The sequence below is a fragment of the Oryx dammah genome, unplaced genomic scaffold (genome assembly GCF_014754425.2).
Source record: "Oryx dammah isolate SB20612 unplaced genomic scaffold, SCBI_Odam_1.1 HiC_scaffold_12, whole genome shotgun sequence".
Classification (NCBI taxonomy): domain Eukaryota; kingdom Metazoa; phylum Chordata; class Mammalia; order Artiodactyla; family Bovidae; genus Oryx; species Oryx dammah.
Genome location: NW_024070196.1, coordinates 67265645 through 67289815, shown reverse-complemented (window position 1 = coordinate 67289815; position 24171 = coordinate 67265645). Strand labels below are relative to the sequence as shown.

General features: G+C 42.6%; 2 protein-coding genes across 5 annotated transcripts in view; both read left to right on the top strand.

Annotated features, from left to right (window-relative positions):
• The window catches only part of CHEK2 (checkpoint kinase 2), a 37097-nt gene extending 25077 nt beyond the window's left edge, over positions 1 to 12020 (top strand). For all 3 annotated transcript variants that reach the window (XM_040251369.1, XM_040251370.1, XM_040251371.1), the window contains 6 exons: positions 802 to 888; positions 1813 to 1976; positions 2203 to 2318; positions 3641 to 3726; positions 7831 to 7911; positions 9001 to 12020. In XM_040251369.1, coding sequence (XP_040107303.1) covers positions 802 to 888; positions 1813 to 1976; positions 2203 to 2318; positions 3641 to 3726; positions 7831 to 7911; positions 9001 to 9090 — 624 coding nt within the window. In that variant the 3' untranslated portion in view covers positions 9091 to 12020. The remainder of the gene's footprint in view (positions 1 to 801; positions 889 to 1812; positions 1977 to 2202; positions 2319 to 3640; positions 3727 to 7830; positions 7912 to 9000) is intronic.
• Positions 12021 to 13173: 1153 nt separating this feature from the next.
• TTC28 (tetratricopeptide repeat domain 28) overlaps positions 13174 to 24171 on the top strand; it is a 575441-nt gene continuing 564443 nt past the window's right edge. For both annotated transcript variants that reach the window (XM_040251367.1, XM_040251366.1), the window contains exon 1: positions 13174 to 13343. In XM_040251367.1, coding sequence (XP_040107301.1) covers positions 13242 to 13343 — 102 coding nt within the window. In that variant the 5' untranslated portion in view covers positions 13174 to 13241. The remainder of the gene's footprint in view (positions 13344 to 24171) is intronic.

The window sequence follows — 24171 nt, the reverse complement described above, 5'->3', positions numbered from 1 at the left end:
CCGTCAGGGTCCTCTGTCTATGGAATTTCCCAGGCAAGAATACTGAAGTGGGGTGCCATTTCCTTCTCCAGGGGATCTTCCTGACCCAGGGATTGAACCCGGGTCTCCTGCATTGCAGGCAGGTTCTTTACCAACTGAGTCACCAGGGAAGGCCCTTAATGGTTTGCTCCCAACTTTATACCAAGAATATTAAGGTGAACTGAGTACTCAGTGGATGTGGGAAATTCTTTTTTTCCTAAAGAAATATGACTTGGTATATAAAAATGAGTACACAGAGAAACATCATTCTATTTATGATGTTTGGAAACCATTCTATTTCAGTCATCAAGTTTTCAAAGACTGATCTTGCATCAAGGAATATGTTAACTCTAGGTGTTCAGATAATTTACATATGTGTACTTTATAGAGTCCCTTTAAAAACAGTCTCAGAAGTGGAATCAACAAATACACTATTTTGGTAGAATTTTTAGAGTTTAAATAGTCCCCAAATGTTTTATGTCACCTGTTGCATTTATTATTGAAACTAACACCTTCTGTTTCTGCTAACAGGAAGGAATAGTTATCATCTTGAAGAGTGAAATAAAAGGCCTACTGTCATAAGTGGCCTCTTTCATTTTTCTACTTTTTAAAGATTTTCTTGCAAGAAAATTTGTAAATAGTAGTCCACTTATCCAGTGGTTTTCTGATTTGGGAGAGAATGTGGTCGTAACATGGGTTATACTTTCACCCAGCTGTAAGATGTGTGTGTGTCTGTCTCACGCGCCTGCTCCATAAATCTAAGGGCCAGTCCTCTCTGTGTAGTACCTTCATGAAAATGGCATTATACATCGGGACTTAAAGCCAGAGAATGTTCTACTGTCATCTCCAAAGGAGGACTGCCTTATAAAGGTAAGAAATTTATGCTCTGTATGTGGCCACTCCAGTAGATTTCTGTTCAGAAACTGTTTTCGAGTTCAAGTAAAAAGTGGGAGCATAAAAAGGGAGGGGATTTGACCTTTCCATTCTTAGCCGTTCTTTTAGTGGCCAGGTGGTATTGCTCCAGTGAAGATGCAAATGAGCACTTATTCAGCTCCATGTGTACAAGCCACTTTCATCTTCAGAGAGAGGAAGGAAGAGTCTAGATGGGAGAAACACATCCCCTGCCTTCCTCTGTCTAAGATAGTACTTCCTAAGCCTGGCTTCATTTGAGAATCCCCTGTTGATTTAGAGAAAAAAAAAAAAAAAAAAAAACCACAGCAGCAAGCCTGCACCTTAGAATTGCTGTAGGTGGCACCCAGGTGAAGTATTTTTCGCCAGCTCCTCAGTATTCCCATTTACAGCTAACATTGAAAAACTGGGGTCTAAGAAGAATCAGGAATAACTAGATTTCTAGAGTGTCTGTTAAGGGTTATAAGCTGTTTGTAAGGTTACAGAGAATACAGATCTAAGTTGGGAGAAAACCTGAGCCTTAAAGTTCCTTGGTTCAGGGATTTTTATTTAAGCAAAATTTAATAACTTGGAGGATTTAAAATTACCTTACAGGGCTTTCCTGGGGGTCCAGTGGCTAAGATTCTGTTCTCCCAACGCAGGGGGCCTGGGGTTTGATCCCTGGTCGGGGAACTAGATGCCACAACTAAAACTCAGAACAGCCAAATAAATAAAAATATTTAAAAAAAATTACCTTACAAAGACAAGAATGTGTAGAGTCTAGATTAACAGTGGCATGAATCAGGCTAGGAACTATTGTAACCTTCATGTCTTTTTTGAATTGGCAGACTATGTTACTTTTTATTTCATGACATTAAAAGAGATGCCCTTTTGTCCTTACTTTAGATTACTGATTTTGGGCAGTCCAAGATTTTGGGGGAGACCTCTCTGATGAGAACCTTATGTGGTACCCCCACCTACCTGGCTCCGGAGGTTCTCAATTCCTTTGGAACTGCTGGATATAACCGTGCTGTGGACTGCTGGAGTTTAGGAGTTATTCTTTTCATTTGGTAAGAAAAAGTTTTTATCGCTTCAGACTGTGGTTGGTGGTATTAAGGTGAAATAAAAAATGTGTCCAGTTAGAGAGTTTGTGTTTAATTTAGGTTACCTTTTTTTTGGACCATTGATTTAAAACAATACCTGATTTTTCATTATGCTGAAATAAAATTGATATATCTGAATGCCACTGAGAATGCCACTTGATTTCTTTTCCTTTCTCTCTCTACCATTATGAAGCCTTAGTGGGTATCCACCTTTCTCTGAGCATAAGACTCAAGTGTCATTGAAGGATCAGATCACCAGTGGAAAATACAACTTCATTCCCGAAGTCTGGGCAGAGGTCTCAGAGAAGGGTATGGATACGAAAGAGTTCAGAATTTGTGGTTTGCTAAATGTATGTGTGCTGCGATGGGAGTTTATTTTCAAATTCTGTGATGTTTTCTCCTGTCAATCCTGTTCTTATTTTCTGTTAGTTTTTGCACCATTTTAGAGGCAAAGGAAGTTACTGGGAACTTGGGCTTTAGAGCCAGGCTGATGTAGGCTTGTGTCCTGGGGCTGGTACTTCTTACCTTTGTGACCTTAGGCAAGTTACTTAACCTCTCTGGGTCTCCTTTTTGTTTATTTGTAAAAGAGGGCACAATAAACCTCTATTTTAAGGAGATTTTGTGAGGGTTAAGTGTAATATTGGAGAAGGCAATGGCACTCCACTCCAGTACTCTTGCCTGGAGAATCCCATGGACGGAGGAGCTGGGTGGGCTGCAGTCCATGGGGTAGCGAAGAGTCGGACACGACTGTGCGACTTCACTTTTCACTTTCCTGCATTGGAGAAGGACATGGCAACCCACTCCAGTGTTCTTGCCTGGAGAATCCCAGGGACGGGGGAGCCTGGTGGGCTGCCGTCTATGGGGTCGCACAGAGTCGGACACCACTGAGGCGACTTAGCAGCAGCAAGTGTAATATACTCACTGTGCCTGGTATCTATTTAAGTGTGCAAAATAATGGGTAACTTTTTAGTCACAAGGTCTCCTTTGAAGTAGTAAGCACAGCAAAAGCTAAATGTAACTTGTTATTCTGTGTTTTAGAATTTAAAAGGGTAACTTTGTAATTCTCAAAAGGAAAAGTAGAAAGCTGAAACTAAATGTCAAACAATGTAACACAGATGATTGTGCTAAGTGTCAGAATATCTGATGAATAATACTGTTGCAATATACAGCCAGCCTCCACTTGTTGCTGGCCAGTCCAGCTTTGTTTCTGCCAAGCCTGCGATTCCTAGGAGAGAGCTCTCCCTGGCTGAGGAACTCTCTCCATCACTCCATGGGTCTCAGAGAGAGTTGGCTGAACATCCTGAGTGTTTTAGAACTGGGAGAAGTTCAGCTTTAATTAGTTTGAACTTGAGTCCAGTAAGGGGAGCAGGAAAAGAGAGTTAAGTTGTGATATCTGAGCAGGGAGCCTTGGGGACCATCATGGCATTCCTGGTGTTCCAAAGTCTTCGGACAAATACCGAGAGTGGGGAGGCCTAGGGGGCCCTGCCCGCTCTGTCTGCTGACTCACTGTGACCTCAGCCCCTCTCTTCTCTTTCTGGATGTTGGCCTGTGATTCTGGCACACTCTCATTTTGTTGATTTAATGTTTTTATCCTTCTCACTGTGATTTGCCAAATTATCTTACTGCTTTAGCTCTGGATCTCGTCAAGAAGTTGTTGATAGTGGATCCAAAGGCGCGTTTTACGACAGAAGAGGCTTTAAGACACCCGTGGCTTCAGGTGTGTATGGGACAGTGGCTGTCCGCCTGAAATACCCAGGCAACCCCGAACTGTGTCGCCGAGATGGGGAAGAGGATGAAAACGTACCTTTGCTTGGTTGGGTCTAATGCCATTCTTCAAGACTGAGCTTTAGGTGGGTGGAGGTGCACGTTTATGTCTGTGGGTGTGAGTGTGGGCGTGTCTTGTGTGCAGCCTTTACAGCTTGACTTGGATGAACAAGCTCTCCTTATGGCCTGTCCTGGTTCCGTGTGGCTTCTCCGAGTCTGCAGTTCAGTTGTGTTCCTTGGAGAGGTGGTTGTAGTTCCGAACCTCCACCCCAGCTGCGTCCTTCTCTTCTCTCAACCCCCTTACCTCGGACAGATGGGATGAGCTGCGTTCTTGCCATCTTCAACCTTAGATCAGGGAAACGGGGGTGGGAGGAGGGGAGCAGCCTCCCGCGGGGAGAACCTGGCTGTTAAGCCCAAGTGATCGGGTGTGAGGGGGTCCTACTTCCTGTTCATGGTGAGCGAGCATGCTCTTAGCCGACTGTCACCTGCGCCTTTCAAGTCTGCATTACCTCTGTGTCCCTGCTAGGGGTTGTGGCTCCCATTAGATTATGCGTTGACTTCATTCAAGCTACTGGAGTTGGAAGTCCTTTGTGCCTTTGCTGGGCTAGTCTTTGGTTTTAGAATTCACTACAGCCTTGGGCAGGCTCTCTCATGGATGCCAGGTCTGTGAAGTGGAGTTCCTTTCAGCACAGCCAGCCATACCCCTTTCTGTTAACTTGCAGTTGGTCTCTGTTACTTGTGGGGATGAAGGGGACTTAACCAAGTTGCTTAAGCTGGAGGCTCAGATACTCTGGGAATTTCTAGTCCAGGAACTCCTGGGGCCATCCAGTCTCAGCACTGTGCTTTTGGGGCTCTGGGAAGACTGTCCTTATTCTTTCTGTCTTCCAACCCTCAGCTCAGGCCAGCTCAGGTTGAGAACAAGAAATCCCTACAAAAAAAAAAAAAAAAAGTAGATGTATATGTTTGGGATGTTGCCCTGGAAACAGTAGTCCCCCCTGACCCCCCACCCTGCCTCCACCCCCAGAAAAAAAATAACAAAAACCTGTCAGATGATTTAGCACTTAATAGACCACACAGATTTGAAACTGCAGGACCCTGGAGAAAAGGAATTTGGAAACAAAGGGTGCCTTTGCATGTGGGGACTTAATTTTGATGAAAAAGAAAAACATTCCTCTTGGCTCTTTTCATATGCCTTAATAGGGAAACTCCTGGGGGCCAGATATGGAGGTGGAGGAGCTGTTAGTCTTGAAAAAAACAGAGCTTGCCAGTTAGGCCTGGGAATAGGATTTACATCCGCCCGAAATGTACAAACAAGTGTAGCCCATTTTTCTTTAACTTTCTGTCTCAAAAGAAAATTGTTGTTAATGGCCAAGGAAAAGGTGAAGTTCAGCCCTGCCACAGGGGTCTCACTTGAATACTCTTTTGTCCATGTTTTATTTTTCCAGCAAAAGGTGGAGTGAACATTCAGTGATGACAGACTGCCCACATAAATCACCTGTTAGTGACAGTTTAGGTTTTATTTTGGGAAATTCAACATTTTTGAAGAAACTAAATGGTTTTGTGGATCTGGCACTGGACTGTTTGTCCAAAGAATATGACTCTTGTCATTCTTTCTTGTCATTAACAGTGTCCAATTTAGGGATGCATGTAGCTTTTTGAATTATATGTGTGTGCACAGTCACTCAGTTGTGTCCGACTGTTTGTGGCCCCATGGACTATAGCCTGCCAGACTCCTCTGTCCATGGAATTTCCTAGGCAAGAATGCTGGAGCCGGTTGCGATTTCCTACTCCAGGGAAACTTCCCGACCCAGGGATCGAACCCAAGTCTCTTACATCTCCCGCATTGGCAGGCAGATTCTTGCATTCTACAGATATATGCCCAGGAGTGGGAATGTTGGAGCATATAGCAACTATTTTTAGTTTTCTGAGGAACCTGCACACTATTTTCCATAGTGGCTGCTCCAGTTTATATTCCTGCCAACAATTTGGGAGGGTTCCCTTTTCTGCACACCCTCTCCAGCATTTATTATTTATAGACTTTTTAATGATGGCCATTCTAACCTGTGTGAGGTGGTACCACATTGTAGTTTTGATTTGCATTTCTCTAATAATTAGCCATATGGAGCATCTTTTGATGTGCCTGTTGGCCATCTGTATGTCTTCTTTGGAGAAAATGTCTATGTGTTTTGCTCATTTTTTGACTTTTTTTTTGTTGTTGTTGTTGTTATTGAGTTGTATGAGCTGTTCGTATGTGTTGGAAATTAAGCCCTTGTTGCATCATTTGCAAATATTTTCTCCCAGTTCATAGGCTGTCCTTCAGTTCTGTTCATGGTTTCCTTTGCTGTACAGAAGCTTGTAAGTTTGATAAGGTCACATTCATTTATTTTTGCTTTAATTTCTATTGCTTTGGGAGACTGACCTAAGAAAACATCAGTACGATTTATGTCAGAGAATGTTTTGCCTGTATTCTCTTCTAGGAGTTGTATGGTGTCATGTCTTATATTTAAGCTAAAACCTCATTTTAACTTAATTATCTTTGCAAAGGGCCTGTCTCCAAATAGTCACAATACTGGGGGTTGGGCTTCAACATGTAAGTGGGGAAAGGGGGACACAATTCAGCTATAACAATCACAATTCAGTTGCCATAACGACCGGCAAATAGCATTTTCAACATTGATTGAGCCCCTCTGATACAGAGGCCCCTGTGCTTATTATGGTGCCTGGCACCCAAGGGTCCTCGTAACTGTTTGTTCACTGGGTGAAAGAGGGAGGTGGGTGAGGTGGGTGGGCAGGAAGGCACAGAGGGCATTCCCGGTGGAGGCTGTGAGCAGGTGTAGGAGGAAATAAGGGGTGGACCTTTGAGGGTGGCCTTGCCTGAGAAGTGAGATCCTAGAGGAGAGTGTGGATGAACTTGGTGCTTGGACAATGGGGAGCTACACTGAGTAGCTCAATAAACAGAGTGATGGAAGCAGGTGATTCTAGCTGCTAAATGTAGAGGATGAGATGATTGGATGGCATCACTGACTCAATGGACATGAGTTTGAGTAAACTCCTGGAGTTGGTGATGGACAGGGAGGCCTGGCCTGCTGCAGTCCACGGGGTCCCAAAGAGTCGGACATGACTGAGCGACTGAACTGAACTGACATGTAGAACAGGTAAACTGATCCTTGTGCACCAAGTTTTCTGCAGTCAAATTACTGAATGTTGAAGGCCTTCCCTCCTTGGTTCTTCCTCGCCCCCATCCCCCATGGTGCACTGTGTATGCCAATACATAGTGGGAGGAGTGGGGGCAGGCTGGGATGGGAAGGTATATGGGCATTTGGAAACGAGCTGCTCTGGGACTCTCTTCTGCACGTGCTACTTGCAGTGGCTGAGCTCAGCTTTCAGCTGGCCCCAAAGTCCGCATTCCTAATCAGGTGGCATTTCACCTTTCTGAAAGGGGAAGCTACACCAGGCCACCTCTCCTGGTTGGCAAATCCTTAAGCCCTGCAGAAGTGAGCATCTTGGGAGGTGGGCAGGGGTGTCTACGTGCCCTGCCCCACCCCTCATTTCCATCTCTAGCAGCAGGAAGCACCTGTTCACTTTTTCTTCTCGTTAACTCTGGGGTATTGTAGGCTTGCCATCAGAGTTAATTCATACAGTGCTTGCTTGCTGAATTTTCTAGGGTGCAGGGTTGCTTTGTTAGGGTGGCCCTGGTAACAGGCTTCATTGTTGGCAGTGGGAGGGGGCACCTATTGGAAAGATGTGTGTAGCATCATGGAGCCAACCCCAGTATTTGGCTTCCCGATTGCCATCTCTCAGGATCTGGGACGCTCGTTCTGAAAGTATTTGACCACTGGGGTCTGTGGTTCTCTCTGACCTACCTGGAGTGCTTAGGGTGTATGGATTTGGTTGAGCCCATGTTGACTGAGTGTTGACTGCTGATTAGACTGTTCCTTTTTCTCCCCTCCACCCCATCTTAGCCCGCTTCTCTGTTTCTGGGAGTATCCTGGCCCTGCCTTTCAGGAGCTTTCTTTCCCACATTCACAGACTACTTAGGTTTTCCATTTCTTCACAGGACGAGGACATGAAGAGAAAATTTAACAACTTGCTTTCTGAAGAAGATAAGTTGATGGCTCTGCCCCAGGTCCCTGCCCAGGTATTCTGGATGATGGTCATTAAATGTAGGCTAAGTTTAAGGAGCCCATGAGTAGAGGATGAAGAGCTTGAATAGTCTTTTCAGCTCCAATTGCTTAACATTTTTTTTGTAAGGAGTAATGTCGTAGATACTTTGTTTTAGCTTGATCTGCTCTGATACATTTAGAAGATTTACTAATGAAGAATATGTTTTATGAATTAGAGAAGCACAGGTGGGGGTCATTATTCAAAAAGTCTCTTGTAAGGCAAGATTGTGTGTGTGCTCAGTTGCTAAGTCTCGTCCGACTCTTTGTGATCCTGTGGACTGTAGCCCACCAGACTCCTCTGCCCATGGGATATTTTCAGCAAGAATACTGGAGTGGGTTGCCATTTCCTCCTCCAGTTGATCATCCCGACCCAGGAATCCAACCAGTGTTTCCTGTGTTGCTGGTGGATTCTTTACCACTGAGCCATATTGGAAGACTGTATTAGAGGCTCAGATTTAAATTTGTTGAAAATTTAAAAATTTGGAGGAGTGATTGATGACTTACTGATTATAATCTTATTCCTCTGAAGTTCTTTGTATATATGTTAATATCTGTTCATTTTCTGTCCTACCTTCTTTCGGTAACATTCATTTTCCCATCGGTCCCTCACAATTCTGTAAATGGGAAAACACACGAAAGGGTCAGGAGAAGACAACCAAGAGGAGGCTGGTTATGCTGCTTGTTTCCTTGTTTTCTCTTTTTCACTGCACCACATGGCATGTAGGATCTTAGTTCTCCAACCAGGGATTGAACCTGTGCCCTCTGCAGTGGAAGCACGGATGCTTAACCACTGGACCACCAGGGGAAGTCCCTGCAGCTTACTTTCAATACGCATCGTTGAGTGGTTGGAGGCCCCAAGGGAGAGAAATGTCAGTCCAGTAAACCTGTGTGAGTCGGGGAGGGGTGTGGTAGGGGTTCAGAGCCAATGAGGACAACCATTATTCTTGGTCCTAGAAGGTTCACATGAAGTGCTCCAAGATTACTGGAAGCATATTGGGAAACTGATAATTGTGACGAAGCCGGAGGTTTTCTTTGAACATCTCTCCCCTTTCCTTTACTTGCAGCCTTCCACAAGTCGAAAGCGGCTTCTTGAAGGGGAAGCAGAGAATGCCGACCCCACGAAGCGCCTGGCTGTGTGCGCGGCTGTCTCGTGAACACTAGTGGACCACGAAAGAAGTGTACCTTCTTGAACCCCTCTGCTGCCATTTTCTTTAAATATGTTTTGTACAGTTTGTATTTCATTATGGGAACAGCTGCTTTTCCACAACCACTGATACACAATTCAAAATGTGATGGAACCTGGGCTTTGTGCTTCTGCGTGTTGATCAGCTCTTAGCTACATGCCTTTAGTGTATATGTATTTGATACGTATACTTCTGGTGCTTCTACTCTGGCTGTAACTAGACATGTTTCTGAGGATACGTCCCTGGGTGAGCTGCGTACAAGTTCTAAAGACCCCTTAGAAAGTTACAGGGGGAGGGGCACAGCAAGTCAGGGTGGGGTTTGTTGAAAGTGGCTGGTTGCCAGAGTCTTTACCAGACAGTTGGTACTTTGGTGCCCATACCATGGCCCACTTTTGTGATTTTTAATTTTTTAAATTCAATTTTTATTTTTTTGGCTGCACAGCTTTCGGGATCTTAGTTCCCCGAACAGGGATCAAACCTGTGCCCCTCTGCAGTTGAATCATGACATCCTAACCTCTGGACCACCAGAGAATTCCCCCATGGTTTTAGAGTCCCATTCTCACCCTCATGGTCCCTAAAACCACAGACCCAGATAAGCTGTGAAAATAAAAAACTTCCCGATTATAGGAAAAAGACCAGAAACACTGTGTTTGAAATGTGAAAAAGGCATGTGTGCTTGTCGTATTGACCCAATGATGACCAAGAAGACCCTATGTAAACTGCCTGCCTTGGTTGGTCTTGTCTAGTGATTCAATGTGCTAGGTCCTATGATTACCATCATGTTATAAGTGGGGAACCCAGACCAAAGAAGTCACTCAGTCACACAGCTAGGAAGTGGCAGAACTGGGACCCAGCCCAGGGCTTCCTGACTCAAATTCATGTTCCCTATCTCCTCTGTCCCTTGTTCGATCAGACTTAAGGATGTAGACTCACAGACAAAACTCATGTGAGGCTGATGTCTAAATCTTGAATACTGGTATGTTCAATCATGATGGATGGATACAACCCCATAAACTGTGGAAGTTGAGACATCTTGGGGACAAGGAACAGAACCCCATTCAAATTACTTCATGGAAAAGGAAATTTGTTTCGGCCTTACGAAGGGCTGGGCCTAGAAGGCCATCAGGAGCCCGGGCAGTTCTAATGGCTGGCTCCTCTTGTCTCTTTCCGACCCACTGAATTTGCCTCTCTGGTCACTTTGGCTGACTGATGCTAGGCCACATTATAGTTTGCTGACCATGCCATGAGTTGTGTGCCTTGGTTCGGATGCTGCTGTTGAGCCAGCCAGGGGAGGGTGAGGGGCACACAGCTGTTGCCCCAGGCAGTGAGGGTGATGGTTGGCAATGGAAATTAAAAGGGTGTGTAGGCATTCTGAGGCTTGGCTGGCCTGTTGCTGAGGGCTAGATGGGGATTTAGGTGGTTTGCATATTTAAAGGAATGAGGCAGAGATTGCCAAGTTAGATGGGTTTCAGCTCATTTGAATACTTAATGTGAAGGCTGTGGTTTCTTAGGGCATCTTTCCCTCTTGGGGTAGTCAACCAGCCCTTCTCTGTTCTCAGTGCACTGTCTGATTATACCTACCATGGGTAATGGCCTCCAAAGATGTTCTTATCCTAATCCCCAGAATTTATGAATATGTTCCTTTTTCATGGCAAAAGAGATTTTGCAGGTGTGATTAAGTGAAGGATCTTGAGATGGGAAGGTTATCCTATTTTATCAAAGTGGGCCCGTGTCGTCACAGTGTTCCTTTTAAGAGGGACACAGGGAGAGTCAAGAGTCAGAAGAGAGGGAGTGGTATTCTTTGAAAACAGAGGAAGAGGCCACAAGCCATGGACTACAGGCAGTCACTAGCGGCTGACCAAAAGCAAAGGAATGGATTCTCCTCAGAGCCCCCTGAAGGAACCACTGCTTTTACTTTATATCTTGACTTTAGTCACAGGAAACTGATTTTAGACTTCTGACCTCCAGACTTAACAGAATAAATGTGTACTGTTTTAAACCACCCAGACTGTGGTAATTTGTTACAGCAGCCAGAGGAAACATACTCATTAATGAGACATCAGCTGCTGATCTGGGGATACCAAGCATCCACTTCCACTTCTTAACCTCATACTCCACTTTTCTTTAGGGGGGAATTCTTTTCCCCTATCCCATGAGTTCATAGCAGGAGGGGGAGATGGTACCTAAGAAGCCAAAGGGGTTCCTAGAGGCCTCTCCCTTGGTAGAGCTCCTCCCACTGACCACCCAGCTGGAGGTGGGCACAGGACTGAAACATGAACAAATGGAGCTGGGATGGCAGCATTAGTAGGAGCAATCAGAAGGGGGAGGGGGGGTCCCTTTTTCCACCTGCCCCACCCATCCATGTCCTGGCAGGGCTGACCCCACTCCCTTCCTAGAGGGGCTCCATATGGTCCATTCTGGCCAGTCTTGCTGTGATAGGCTCAGGCAGATGCATGTGACTCAAAGGGGCCCTAAAGAAAGAAAACCCAAGCCTTTGGCTGGAACTACTGGGAAACAGTTCCTGCTGTGAATATGTAAATTCACACTCATAAGTTATGGGAAGTTAGGATGAGAACACCTTTGGAGGCCATTATTCACCCTACCCTGGTAGAGGTGTGAGCTGGGAAGTGCCTGGGACACTGGGGAGAACTGTATGAGAATGAAGTCATCACAGACAGAAGCAGAGCTGAGATGTAGAATGACTGAGCTTATTGTTTGAGAACCTGAATCCAACTATCCCTTCAGTGAGGTACCAACCAGGACTTTGATTTGTTCCCTTAGTTGATTTACTTAAGGTTGAGTTTTTTAAATTAAAAAACAAATTATTTTAAATTTTTTCATTGTTTGGTCACTTGTGTCTGGAAAAGGCCAGACTAATAAATGCAACCATTTGCAAACTCTAAGAGACCCTTGGACACTCTTTTTAAGTAGGGAAAACTAAACAACTGCCTTTGTTTTTGTGCCAACTTCAGGGTTTTTGGAGAGGTTTGGGGCAAAGAATGGAAAGTGAAGATGTGGGAACTAAGAATCCGTCCAGCCTCAAGGTTGAGAGAACCCCCTCCCAGCTAATTATACCACACGGTTTGGGAGCAGAGCCCCCTTCATTAAACTTTTAGGAGTCTTGAAAGGACAGGGCTGGAATTATACCACTGAAGCTTGGAGAGCTTGCTGTGTGCCAGTCATTGTGCTCAGACACACGTGTGCCTTCTCAGAAAGCTCACCTCAGCCCTGTGAGGCGTTACTGCCCCTCCTCCCTTTACGGGTTTAGAGATTTCCCATTTGGCAAGAAGTGGAGGCAAGACTTGAACGGAAATTTCCCTTTTCAAGAGACCTTGGTTTTTGATCATAAAATTACTTAAGAGGTTTTTGTCACCAGTTTACCACTTGGTAAAAGTACTAGGCGCGGTGTTGATATTTTATCTGGATTCCTTCAAGTCCTCTGACTCACCTTAGTTGTTAGACCTTCCCCATTAAGGAAAAACAGGCATCTGGAGACCTGACCTTAGTCAGGCAAAGGTTAGTGGGGATGCGGGACTCGAACTCAAGTCTCTCCATTGAGTGTGGCTTTTCCAGTGACACAGAAATCCAATTGTGCCGCTGAGGCTCACGCACGTGCTCACCGACCGCCGCGATGGGGATCTCGATCACCTTGGCAGTGTCCTTCCCCTCACACTTCTTGGGGGTAATTCCCTCTTGGGGTAGACCACCGCTTCAAGTCCAACCAGGTGAAGCTTTTAAAAGGGGTAATGCTACAAGGGGTCTGATCTGGCGTCGTCCGCAGCGCGGCAGGCGGCTGAGTCCAGCCCAGAACAGCGAGCGCTCGGGCCTGGCCGGCCGGGTGCGGAGGGGGTGGGCGCAAGGCTGGGAAGAGCGGGGCCGCGGCCGGAGGGCGTCAGGCTTGGGGGGGCGGGGGCGCGGCGGCGCGGCGAGTGCGCGCGTGCGCGGTCGGGGGCACGCGCGGAGGCGCGCGGGGAGCGTGCGCGGCGCGTGCGCGGCGGGGGGGTAGTGTGAGACTCCGCGGCGGCGCGCGGCACGGCGGGAACATGGCGCGCGGGGCCGGCGCGCGCGCCTAGCTGGCGGGACCGTTAGCTCGAGGCGGACGCGGCCCGTGCCCCGCGGGGATGGAGCAGTCGCCGCCGCCCGCGCCTGAGCCCACCCCGGGGTCGACCCCAGCACGGAGTCGTAGACGGCGGGAGCCCGAGTCGCCGCCGGCGCCGGCTCCGGTGAGTGCTTGAGGGGCGCGGGCCGGGAGACTTTCTTTGTGAAACTCCGTCGGTGCGAGCCGGGCCGGGCCTCTGAGGCTGACGAGCGCCCGCGAGGCGGAACCCGCCCGGCCGCCCGGGTTCGAGCCCGGCCTCGCCTCGCTCGGCGTCGGGGCCGGGTCTGTCGCCTGCCCACCTCATTTTCCGCGGGAGTGTTTGTGAGTGCGCGCCATCGGGGAGGGGAGCGGTATACAGTCGGCGCCTAATGCGCGCGGTGCCACTCCTTGCCCTCCGGCCCCTCGAGGCGGCGACTGCCCGCGGCCCGGGCCCACGGGAGAGGGAGACCGCAGCCTCTGGGAGACAGGTGTCGGTGCAGCTCCGGGATGCTCAGGTGCAGACAGCCCCAGGTGGAATCTGAGGGAGTGAGCTGTCCGTCCTCGGAAGGAAGCAAGTCTGTCAGAGTGTCAGCACAGAGGGTGTTTTGGAATGCTTTACATTTATCTCAGCTGGTTGTATGGTTGGGGTATTTATTCGTTTGAGTGCCGGAAGCTGAGTGAAATGGACTGAAACCGAGTGAAATGGAGGTGTGTCTCCCACTGGGTGGGATGGGATGCCCCCGAGCACCCTGCCCCCAGACAAGCCAGGGTTTGGGAATAAACTGGAGCGCTTGATAAAAATACAGGCGTCACGACTCACCCCAGGCCCAGGCACTCCAAGGGAGAGGAGCACATTTGAATTTTTAACAAACTCAAGTTACTATGTTCAGAGCTCACCATGGCATCCTGGTATCACTCTCGGTGCTTGGCTCATGGTAGATGGTCAGTAAATATTTGCAGGAAGACTGACTTAGGGAGCTTCCAAAATAGGAGTTCTTGAGGTATTTTCAGGAGCTTTTTGATGTTAAGATCTCTGTCAGATACACTGTATGTGATTTTCCTCAGGTCCCAACTTAACTTTTATGACTGTTTATAAATTCCTTGTTTTCAGTATATTTTAGGCAAAAGCAGGGTATATACATTGCTTAGTATAAGCCATCAACTGTGTATACCCTAGCTAGATTGAAATTAATTTCTGAAACTGAATTCTGAATTTAAAAATGCATATTTTTTTCTCTTAATCACTTGGGAACGCTAGGCTTATAGGATTTTGTTCTTTTGAGGCAGGTAAATATTTACATTTTCAACAAAGCAAATCTGAATTAGTTTATTCAGAAAGTTGGCAATTTGCTTAAACCTCTGAGTATTTGTTAATCTTTATGTGATATTTTGCAATTGAGATTTATGTTTAGTTCAGAATCAATGCTGAGTAGAATTGTTTGAAAGTTATTTGAAATTTCAGGGGCTGTTTTTCTTCATGTGTTTCGAATTTCAGTAGTTGATTTAATTTTAGTTCTTGTTGATGGAATATGAATGTATAGGAAGACAAAATTTTAGGAATTGAGATTGCATTTGAAGAAGAAAAGTTGAAAATTAGGTGCTCTTTTTCTCCCACTGTTTCATTTTTGTAGTTCATGCAGTGTCTTTTAAGGAATTCCTTCTTTTGAGATATAATTGACATATAATATTAGTTACAGGTGTACAATATAATGGCTTGATTAGTTACAGGTGTATAACATGATTTGAAATTTATATATTGCAAAATGATCACAATAAGTTATATCGTTACAGTTTTTTTCTTGTGATAAGAGGTTTAAAGATCTGCTCTTTTAACAACTGTCAATTATGCAATACAATGTTATTAACTATAGTCACCATGCTGTACATTATATTCCCATGACTTCTTTTTTTTAAAGTATCTTAAAGAAACAACCCAGCTTTTTAGAGAGAGAATTATCTTATAATACAAAGTCTTTTGCGACTGGTTTCTTTTCCTTACCACAGTGTTTTTGAGGTTTATCCATGTTGTATGTGTATCATTTATTTATTGCTGAGTAATATTGAACAGATATACCACATTTTATCTTTTGATGCATTGATAGACATGAGTTCCACCCCCTCCCACCTTTTGGTTATAATAAATAATACTGCTATGGACATTTGTATACAAGTTTCAGTGTGGATGTAATGTTTTGATTTTTCTTGGGCATACCTCATTTGCTGGGTTATATGATAACTCTGTATTAATGTTTTGAAGAGTTGAAAATCTGCTTCCTAAGGCATTGCATCCTTTTGCATTCCCACCAGCAGTGCATGAGAGTTTTACAATCTTGCCAGTACTTGTTATGGTTTGTCTTTTTAACTTAGCCATCTTAGTCGGTGTTAAGTGGTATCTCATTGCAGTTTTGATTTGGATTTCCTTGATGACTTGATGACTAATGCTATTGAATGTGTGTGTCTGTGTGTGCAGGCGTGCGTGACCTTACTGCCCATTTGTATATATTTGGAGAAATGTCTGTTCAAATCCTTTGTCCATTTCAGGTGTCCAGTTTTTCATTGGCTTATTTGTCTTTTTATTATTGAGTTGCAAGAGTTTAAAAATTTTTGGTAAGTCACATATATGATTTGTAAATGTTTTCTCCCACTCTGTAGGTTTTGTTTTCAGTTTTTTGACAATGTCCTTTTTTGCGAAGTGATGAAGTCCAAATTATCTGTTTTTGCTTTTGTTGCTCATGCTTTTGTTGCTGTATCTAAGAATTCATTGCCAAATTCAAGGTTTACCCCTATGCTTTCTTCTAAGAGATTTATGTTTTTAGTCCTTATGTTTAGGTTGTCAATCAATTCTAAATTGATTTTTGTGTACGGTGTAAAGCAGTGGCCCAAATTCATTCTTTTGCATATAATGATCCAGTTGTCTCAGCACTATGTATTGAATACATACATATTCTTGTTCCATTGAATGTTCTTTGTACCCTTATTGAAAATCAGCTGACTATATGTTGGGTTTTATTTCTGGATTCTCAGTTTTATTCTATTGTCTGTCCTTATGCCAGTACTATACTATTTGGTTACAGTAGATTTGCATTGATAATAAGCTTGTAATAGGTTTTGAAAGTAAGTGTAAGTCTTATAACTTCATTCTTTTTCAAGACTTTTTTGACTTTTCTGGGTCCCTTGTATATGGATTTTGGGATCAGCTTGTCAATTTCTGCCCAAGAGTAGCTGGAATTTTTATAAAGATTGTGTTTAATCTGTTCTTTCAATAATGTTTTGTAGTTTTTAGGCCCAGGTCTTAAACTTCTTCCAAAAATTTATTCCTTAGTGTTTATTTTATTGTATTGGTTGCTGTTGTACCTGGAACTGTTACCAACATTTCATTTCACATCATTGTTCATTACTAGTTCATTGCTAGTGTATAGTAGAAATACAGTTGAGTTTTGGATATATCTTTTTAAATATTTATTTTTAATTGGAGGATTATTGTTTTACAATGTTGTGTTAGTTTCTGCTGTACAACAACATGAGTCAGCTGTTTCTGGTGTACAGCACTGTGAATTAGCTGTAAGCACACATATATCCCCTCCCTTTTGAGCCTCTCTCTCACCCCCCCTCTTAGATGTTATCTTTCAACCTCCTCATTTAATGGTAGACTCTTCAAGTTTTCTGTTTCAGATCTTTCCTTGAAAATGGTAAGGAAGAAAGGTCTTGAAAGCTCAAGTATGGATGCAGATGTAGGTTCATATCTCCAGATTTTGGCTCTGCTACTTACTAGTTGAGTTTTTGACAAATCTTAACTGTTACTACATCTCAGTGTTCTCATATACGCAATGGGACAGTGATATCCACCTCAAAGAATTACTAAGTAAGAGAGAGTGTAGGTAGATATTTAGAACAATGCCTTGCGTGTGATAGGGATTTGGTACTTGTTGTTTATCTTCTTTTGCTAATTAACTATTTAAAAGCAAGTCCCAAAGCAAACAAAACTGCCAAACCAAAAAAAAAAAAACCCTCTTTCCCCCCAAAATAAACAAACACAACCCCCGACAAATAAACAAACCTAAAACACAGACAAGGCAAGAAAAACAAAAAACGAAACAACCAAACCACAAAAACCCACAAAGAAAAAACCACAGACAAAAACCTCAAACCTCTTCCTGTCTCCATCACTTTTCTGTGACCCAAGAAATCCCTGTGAGTGCTTGAGGAACAGTGACGGACAAAGTCTCCCACACCACAGTTGTATTATAGAAGGCTGCTAAATCTGGGCTGTGTGTATGATACTTGATAGTGTATTTGTATGTATTATTAAAAATAAAAGTGTAACTGAAAGCTGATTTTATTCCACAGTTCTTATTAATGTGCTGTTCTTTTACTACTTATTTTTCCTAAAATCAGAAGCAGTGCTTTTTCATTAAGTTTGATGGTTACAATTGTTACTTCTTTAGAGTGGTTGCTATTTTAGAAAAACTCAACCTGATGTTTAAACTTAAATTTAATAGTACTTTTATTTTGAGGTTTCTTTAGTAGCTAGAGTAGATTGCTATTTTCTGTAGGAGGAAATAGAAGTAACAATATTAAGGCAGATATGGTGCTTGGAACAAATCATGTTCACTGAATGTGTATTCACTATGAATCAAAGAAAATAATTGTTTATATTGTAAGTATTATTTAAACAAAAGCTTATCTTCACGATCACAATTAAATTTATAGCCCCCACATCCTCAGACTGATAACTCATAGATATTTCTATAAAAAATTTAAATCATAGTGTCTTTATTTAAAAAAAAAAAACTTTGGACTTTCCTTGGGGTCAGTGGCTGAGTCCACAGTTACACTGCAGGGGACAGAGGTTCAACCCCTGGTCAGGGAAGATCCTGCATGTGGTGTGGTACAACCAAAACAAAATTAAACCCTTTTATTATTACAAAAACTATGTTTGCATTGTATGAAATTAGAAAATATAAGACAAGCAAAAATACCGCCCTCATAACGTTGCCAATATAGTGATTACTATGAATACTTTAATGAATAACTTTCTGGAACTTTTTCTGTACATCTGTTTTTTTTTCTTTTTGACTGCGAGACTTATGGGATATTGAAATCAGACTAGTCCATTTTATTGGAAATCAAAGTAGTACTGGGAGATTGGAGCTTCCCTAGTGGCTCAGATGATAAAGAATCTGCCTGCAATGTGGGAGACCTGAGTTCAGTCCTTGTGTTAGGAAGATCCCTTGGAGGAGGGCATGGCAACCCACTCCAGTATTCTTGCCTGGAGAATCCCCATGGACAGAAGAGCCTGGTGGGCTACAGTCCACAGGGTCGCAAAGAGTTGGACACGACTGAGCAACTGCGCGTGCAGACACAGACATACACACACACGGACACAGACACACACACAGATTGAGAAAGCAGTAAGAGTAACTAGAGAGTAGAACCGGAAAAGTGGGGAGGCAGGTGATCTTTAAGGGCTCTAATTGCCCTTACTGCGACCACTACCAAAAACTTTTCATCTCCAGACTGTATTACGTCTAGGAGAGGAAATTTCAGTCTGGAGAATATGCAGTATTTAATAATTAATAGTGTGAAGTTAACTTGCAGTATTCTGAAATGTGAGTTGTTGAGATTCTAGTTGACAAATAATGATTCCTAATGGGGATGTGGTACTATGTTGTGGGTAAAGAACAGATTGCTGAGAAATAGCAGGTGGTCTCCATAACTCAGGAAACCTGACTCTGTGTTGTGGTTTTGCAAGAGTGAAAAAAAGTTTAGCTGTGACTGTTAGATATGGGAAGGAATCTTACTGTATACAGTTTCCCTTTTCATGATTATATATATGACATTTCCATGCTCTGACTGCATAAGTTTGCCATAGTGGAAGTTAAAAAATTGCCATAGTAGTGTTTCTATTAATGTGGACTTAATTTCAGAAAATGATAGGAAATTTTAAAAGTCAGTATTCTTTTCATTTGCAGAAATGGATAAAAAAATGTCACTTTGATGAAGATGTAACTTCCTAAGATGATTATTTCCCTCTGTCATCATAAAAGGAAAATCAGAAAACTTGATGCTTATATTTTGCAAAATCATGCATTGGTATCCATTTTTAGATAATAGGCACAAGAAAAAGTTTTTGAAGATGAGAAGAAGAAAGTAAGAATAGGTTAGAAGAAAAGACATATTGGAAAAGAATCAACCAAATAAACAGAAAGTAGAAGCAAGCAGAGGTGAGAGAAGAGGGTAATAGATTTAAAGAACAACATTCTAAAAATTGTGAAAGTCGCTCAGTTGTGTCCAACTCTTTGCAACCCCATGAATATACAGTACATGGAATTCTCCAGGCCAGAATACTGGAGTTGGGTAGCCGTTCCCTTCTCCAAAGGACCTTCCCACCCAGGGATCGAACCCAGGTCTCCCACTTTGCAGGGGGGTTCTTTACCAGCTAAGCCACCAGGGAAGCCCAAGAGTACTGGAGTGGGTAGCCTTTCCCTTCTCTAGCGAATCTTCCCTACCCAGGAATCGAACTAGGATCTCCTGCATTGCAGGCAAATTCTTTATCAGCTGAGCTAAAAAAAAAAAAAAAAAGATATCCCTGGTGGCTTAGTTGGTAAAGAGTCTGAGAGCTTAGTTTCCTGAAATTTTGTTAGTATAGTTTGATACTGAAGAGTATATATTTAATAAGGCTAAGCACTTAGGTTGAAACAGTACTTTTAATTTTGGAGTGAATTTGTTGTTGTTGCTAAGTTGTGCCCAGCTCTTTGTGACCCCATGGACTGTAGCTTGTATCTCCTGGAGTTTGCTCAAATTCATGTCCGTTGAGTTGGTGATGGTATCCAACCATCTCATCCTCTGTTGGCTCCTTCTCCTCCTCCCTTCAATCTTTCCCAGCATAAGGGTCTTTTCCAATGAGTTGGCTCTTCGCGTTATGTGGCCAAAGTATCGGAGCATCAATATCAGTCCTTCTAATGAGTATTCAGTGTTGATTTCCTTTAGGATTGACTGGTTTGATTTAGTCATTCTCATTTCCCTCTCAGAAATTTTCATGTTACTAATATGATTTTGGAATTCAGGCACCTTTATTGGACATTTGACCTTGTGTATAGTTTCTTGTCCTTGGGAAAAATGTATTATGGGGATTGCACAATTTCCTGAGAGAGTACTAAAAATACTCACAAATGCTTTTGTCCTGTATGTAATATTTTTGTGTAGAGTGCCATCTTAAATCTTTTAGGTTATGAAGAAATGGGATTTTTGAAAGTTGCTCCACTGTCAAATAATACTCTTGTTAAATTACTTCCTAATCTCTATGAAGATTTATGAGAACTATTCATAAAAATTGTTCTGGAAATTGGTCATAAATTCAAAATATATTTTATAAAAAGTAAAATTTTCATTAGGTATATTTGGAAGAATCATGTAAATTATAAAATACTGTATGTTGCCAGTGTTCTTTCCATAAAGTATAGGATCTGTTGATTTCAGATTTTAATCACTAACATTTTGTGTTTACTGTGTTTTAGGTACTGTTCTAAGTCCTTTACATAAGTTAACTCATTTAGTTCTCACAACTATCTTTCTTATGAGATAGTTACTATTGTTACCCCTTATTACACAAAAGAAAACTGAGGTATAGCAAGGTTACTAAGTAGTATCCTGCTCAAGTTCCACAGTTAGGAAGCTGAGTTGCCCTGGATTCTAAGTTAGTAGTTAGGCTCTGGAGTTTACTTTCTTAACCATTGCACTGGACTGTCTTTGATTTGAATGATCATTAAGCAAATAATAATCCATTATAACTATCTTTTGCTATGGGATATTAGACTTACTACCAGACAGTAATATAGGAATGCCCCTGGATATTTTTAAAGATCTAGTTTTCATTTTGGGGTTTAAGGTTATGTTGGCACAGTATTCTGAAATTTGAGTCTTTATAATGATAGAGCAAAAGGATGAGTACTTGAAACTGAGTTTATTCTTTCATTTTATTATCTCACAACTTTATTAATCAAAATATAAACTTAACTGCAGGGTAAGCAGTTTATTTTTAAGTATTTAAAGTTATAAAACTGTTATTAAACTAATACTTAATGCATATCTGACATAAATGTTTCTTGAATGAATACCGGGAATTAAACGAGATAATGAAGAAAAGTATCAAAATGAGGCTATATAAAAATAATAGTTATTAAGATAGTAAAGGAATGATTGTAATTTCATATGCATCTCTGAAACAAAAGAATTGTAAAATCATTGCTTATATCTTCCTTTCTTATTAATGAAGGGAATCAGTCTTTATAATGCAAATTATAAGTTAACTAAAAGCAAAAGATAACTAACATTATAAGGAATTTATTGATTCAGAATTTTAGCCCAAGGACAGATTTGAAAAATAAAACTACAGTTTTAGTTTCCTGAAAGTTTTTGGTTGTTTCTACTTAATAAATATTAATTTTTGAGCTTATTCCTTTTTCTTGAATTAAAGAGTTGAAATAGTTAAATGTCTCAAACAGTTTTATACTGCTCTCTCTCTCTGCATACCTGTATGTGTGTATATATATATTTGACTGTACCATGCATGCACCATGCAGGCAATAACATGGGATGTTATTCCCCTGATGCAAGAATGGAACCCAGGGCCTCAGCAGCAAGAGTATAGAGTCCTAACCACTGGACCACCAGGGAATTCCCTACTCTTCTGCTTTAGAGTACATATTTATTTCTAGTATAAGTTCAAGTTGGAGGAGTTAGATTTAGTTTGTGTTTAATACTAGCTGAATTTTTTTCAAAATGTAGTTGGTTTGCCACGATTGTCATAGCATTAAAAAAAAGCATTATTTGTTTGGTTGCGCTGGGTCTTAGCTGTGGTATGTGGGATCTAGTCTCCTGACCAGGGAATGAACTCTGGCCTTCTGCATCTGGAGCACAGTCTTAGCCACCGGACTACCAGGGAAGTCTCTGTCCTAACATTTTGATTGATCAGAGGAAGTTGTGAGAGTGAGTTTATATCAATTTGGCTCAAACATTTAACAAAGTCTTGTTTCTTCTTGTGTAGTATTTTATCACATTTTGTATATAGTTACTTTAAATGCAGCAGTATTTTAACATTAACTTTGAAAAATACTCTCCTGGAGGTGTCTATTCCTTTAGATGAAATCTCCAGGTTTCAAGATGTGATGCTTAAGTACTTTGTCTCCTGAGAGTGCACTGTGAAAAGATTGCTGTACCAAAACATGACTATTTTTAATAGAAGCAATTCAGTTCAGTTCAGTTGCTCAGTCGTGTCCGACTCTTTGCGACCCCATGAATCTCAGCACGCCAGGCCTCCCTGTCTATCACCAACTCTCGGAGTTCACTCAAACTCATGTCCATCGAGTCAGTGATGCCATCCAGCCATCTCATCCTCTGTCATCCGCTTCTCCTCCTGCCCTCAATCCCTCCCAGCATCAGAGTCTTTTCCAATGAGTCAACTCTTCGCATGAGGTGGCCAGAGTACTGGAGTTTCAGCTTTAGCATCATTCCTTCCAAAGAAATCCCAGGGCTGATCTCCTTCAGAATGGACTGGTTGGATCTCCTTGCAGTCCAAGGGACTCTCAAGAGTCTTCTCCAACACCACAGTTCAAAAGCATCAATTCTTCGGCGCTCAGCTTTCTTCACAGTCCAACTCTCACATCCATACCTGACCACAGGAAAAACCATAGCCTTGACTAGATGGACCTTAGTCGGCAAAGTAAGGTCTCTGCTTTTGAATATGCTATCTAGGTTGGTCATAACTTTTCTTCCAAGGAGTAAGCGCCTTTTAATTTCATGGCTGCAGTCACCATCTGCAGTGATTTTGGAGCCCCCCAAAATAAAGTCTGACACTGTTTCCACTGTTTCCCCATCTATTTCCCATGAAGTGATGGGACCAGATGCCATGATCTTCGTTTTCTGAATGTTGAGCTTTAAGCCAACTTTTTCACTCTCCTCTTTCACTTTCATCAAGAGGCTTTTTAGCTCGTCTTCACTTTCTGCCATAAGGGTGGTGTCATCTGCATATCTGAGGTTATTGATATTTCTCCCGGCAATCTGGATTCCAGCTTGTGCTTCTTCCAGCCCAGCTTTTCTCATGATGTACTCTGCATAGAAGTTAAATAAGCAGGGTGACAATATACAGCCTTGATGTACTCCTTTTCCTATTTGGAACCAGTCTGTTGTTCCATGTCCACTTTTAACTGTTGCTTCCTGACCTGCATACCGATTTCTCAAGAGGCAGGTTAGGTGGTCTGGTATTCCCATCTCTTTCAGGATTTTCCACAGTTTATTGTGATCCACACAGTCAAAGGCTTTGGCATAGTCAATAAAGCAGAGATAGATGTTTTTCTGGAACTATCTTGCTTTTTCCATGATCCAGTGGATGTTGGCCATTTGACCTCTGGTTCCTCTGCCTTTTCTAAAACCAGCTTGAACATCAGGAATTTCACGGTTCACGTATTGCTGAAGCCTGGCTTGGAGAATTTTGAGCATTACTTTACTAGCATGTGAGATGAGTGCAATTGTGCGGTAGTTTGAGCATTCTTTGGCATTGCCTTTCTTTGGGATTGGAATAAAAACTGACCTTTTCCAGTCCTGTGGCCACCGCTGAGTTTTCCAAATTTGCTGGTGTATTGAGTGCAGCACTTTGACAGCATCATCTTTCAGGATTTGAAACAGCTCAACTGGAATTCCATCACCTCCACTAGCTTTGTTCATAGTGATGTTTTCTAAGGCCCACTTGACTTCACATTCCAAGATGTCTGGCTCTAGATTAGTGATCACATCATCATGATTATCTGGGTCGTGAAGATCTTTTTTGTACAGTTCTTCCGTGTATTCTTGCCACCTCTTCTTAATATCTTCTGCTTCTGTTAGGTCCATACCAATTCTGTCCTTTATCGAGCCCATCCTTGCATGAAATGTTCCCTTGGTATCTCTTAATTTTCTTGAAGAGATCTCTAGTCTTT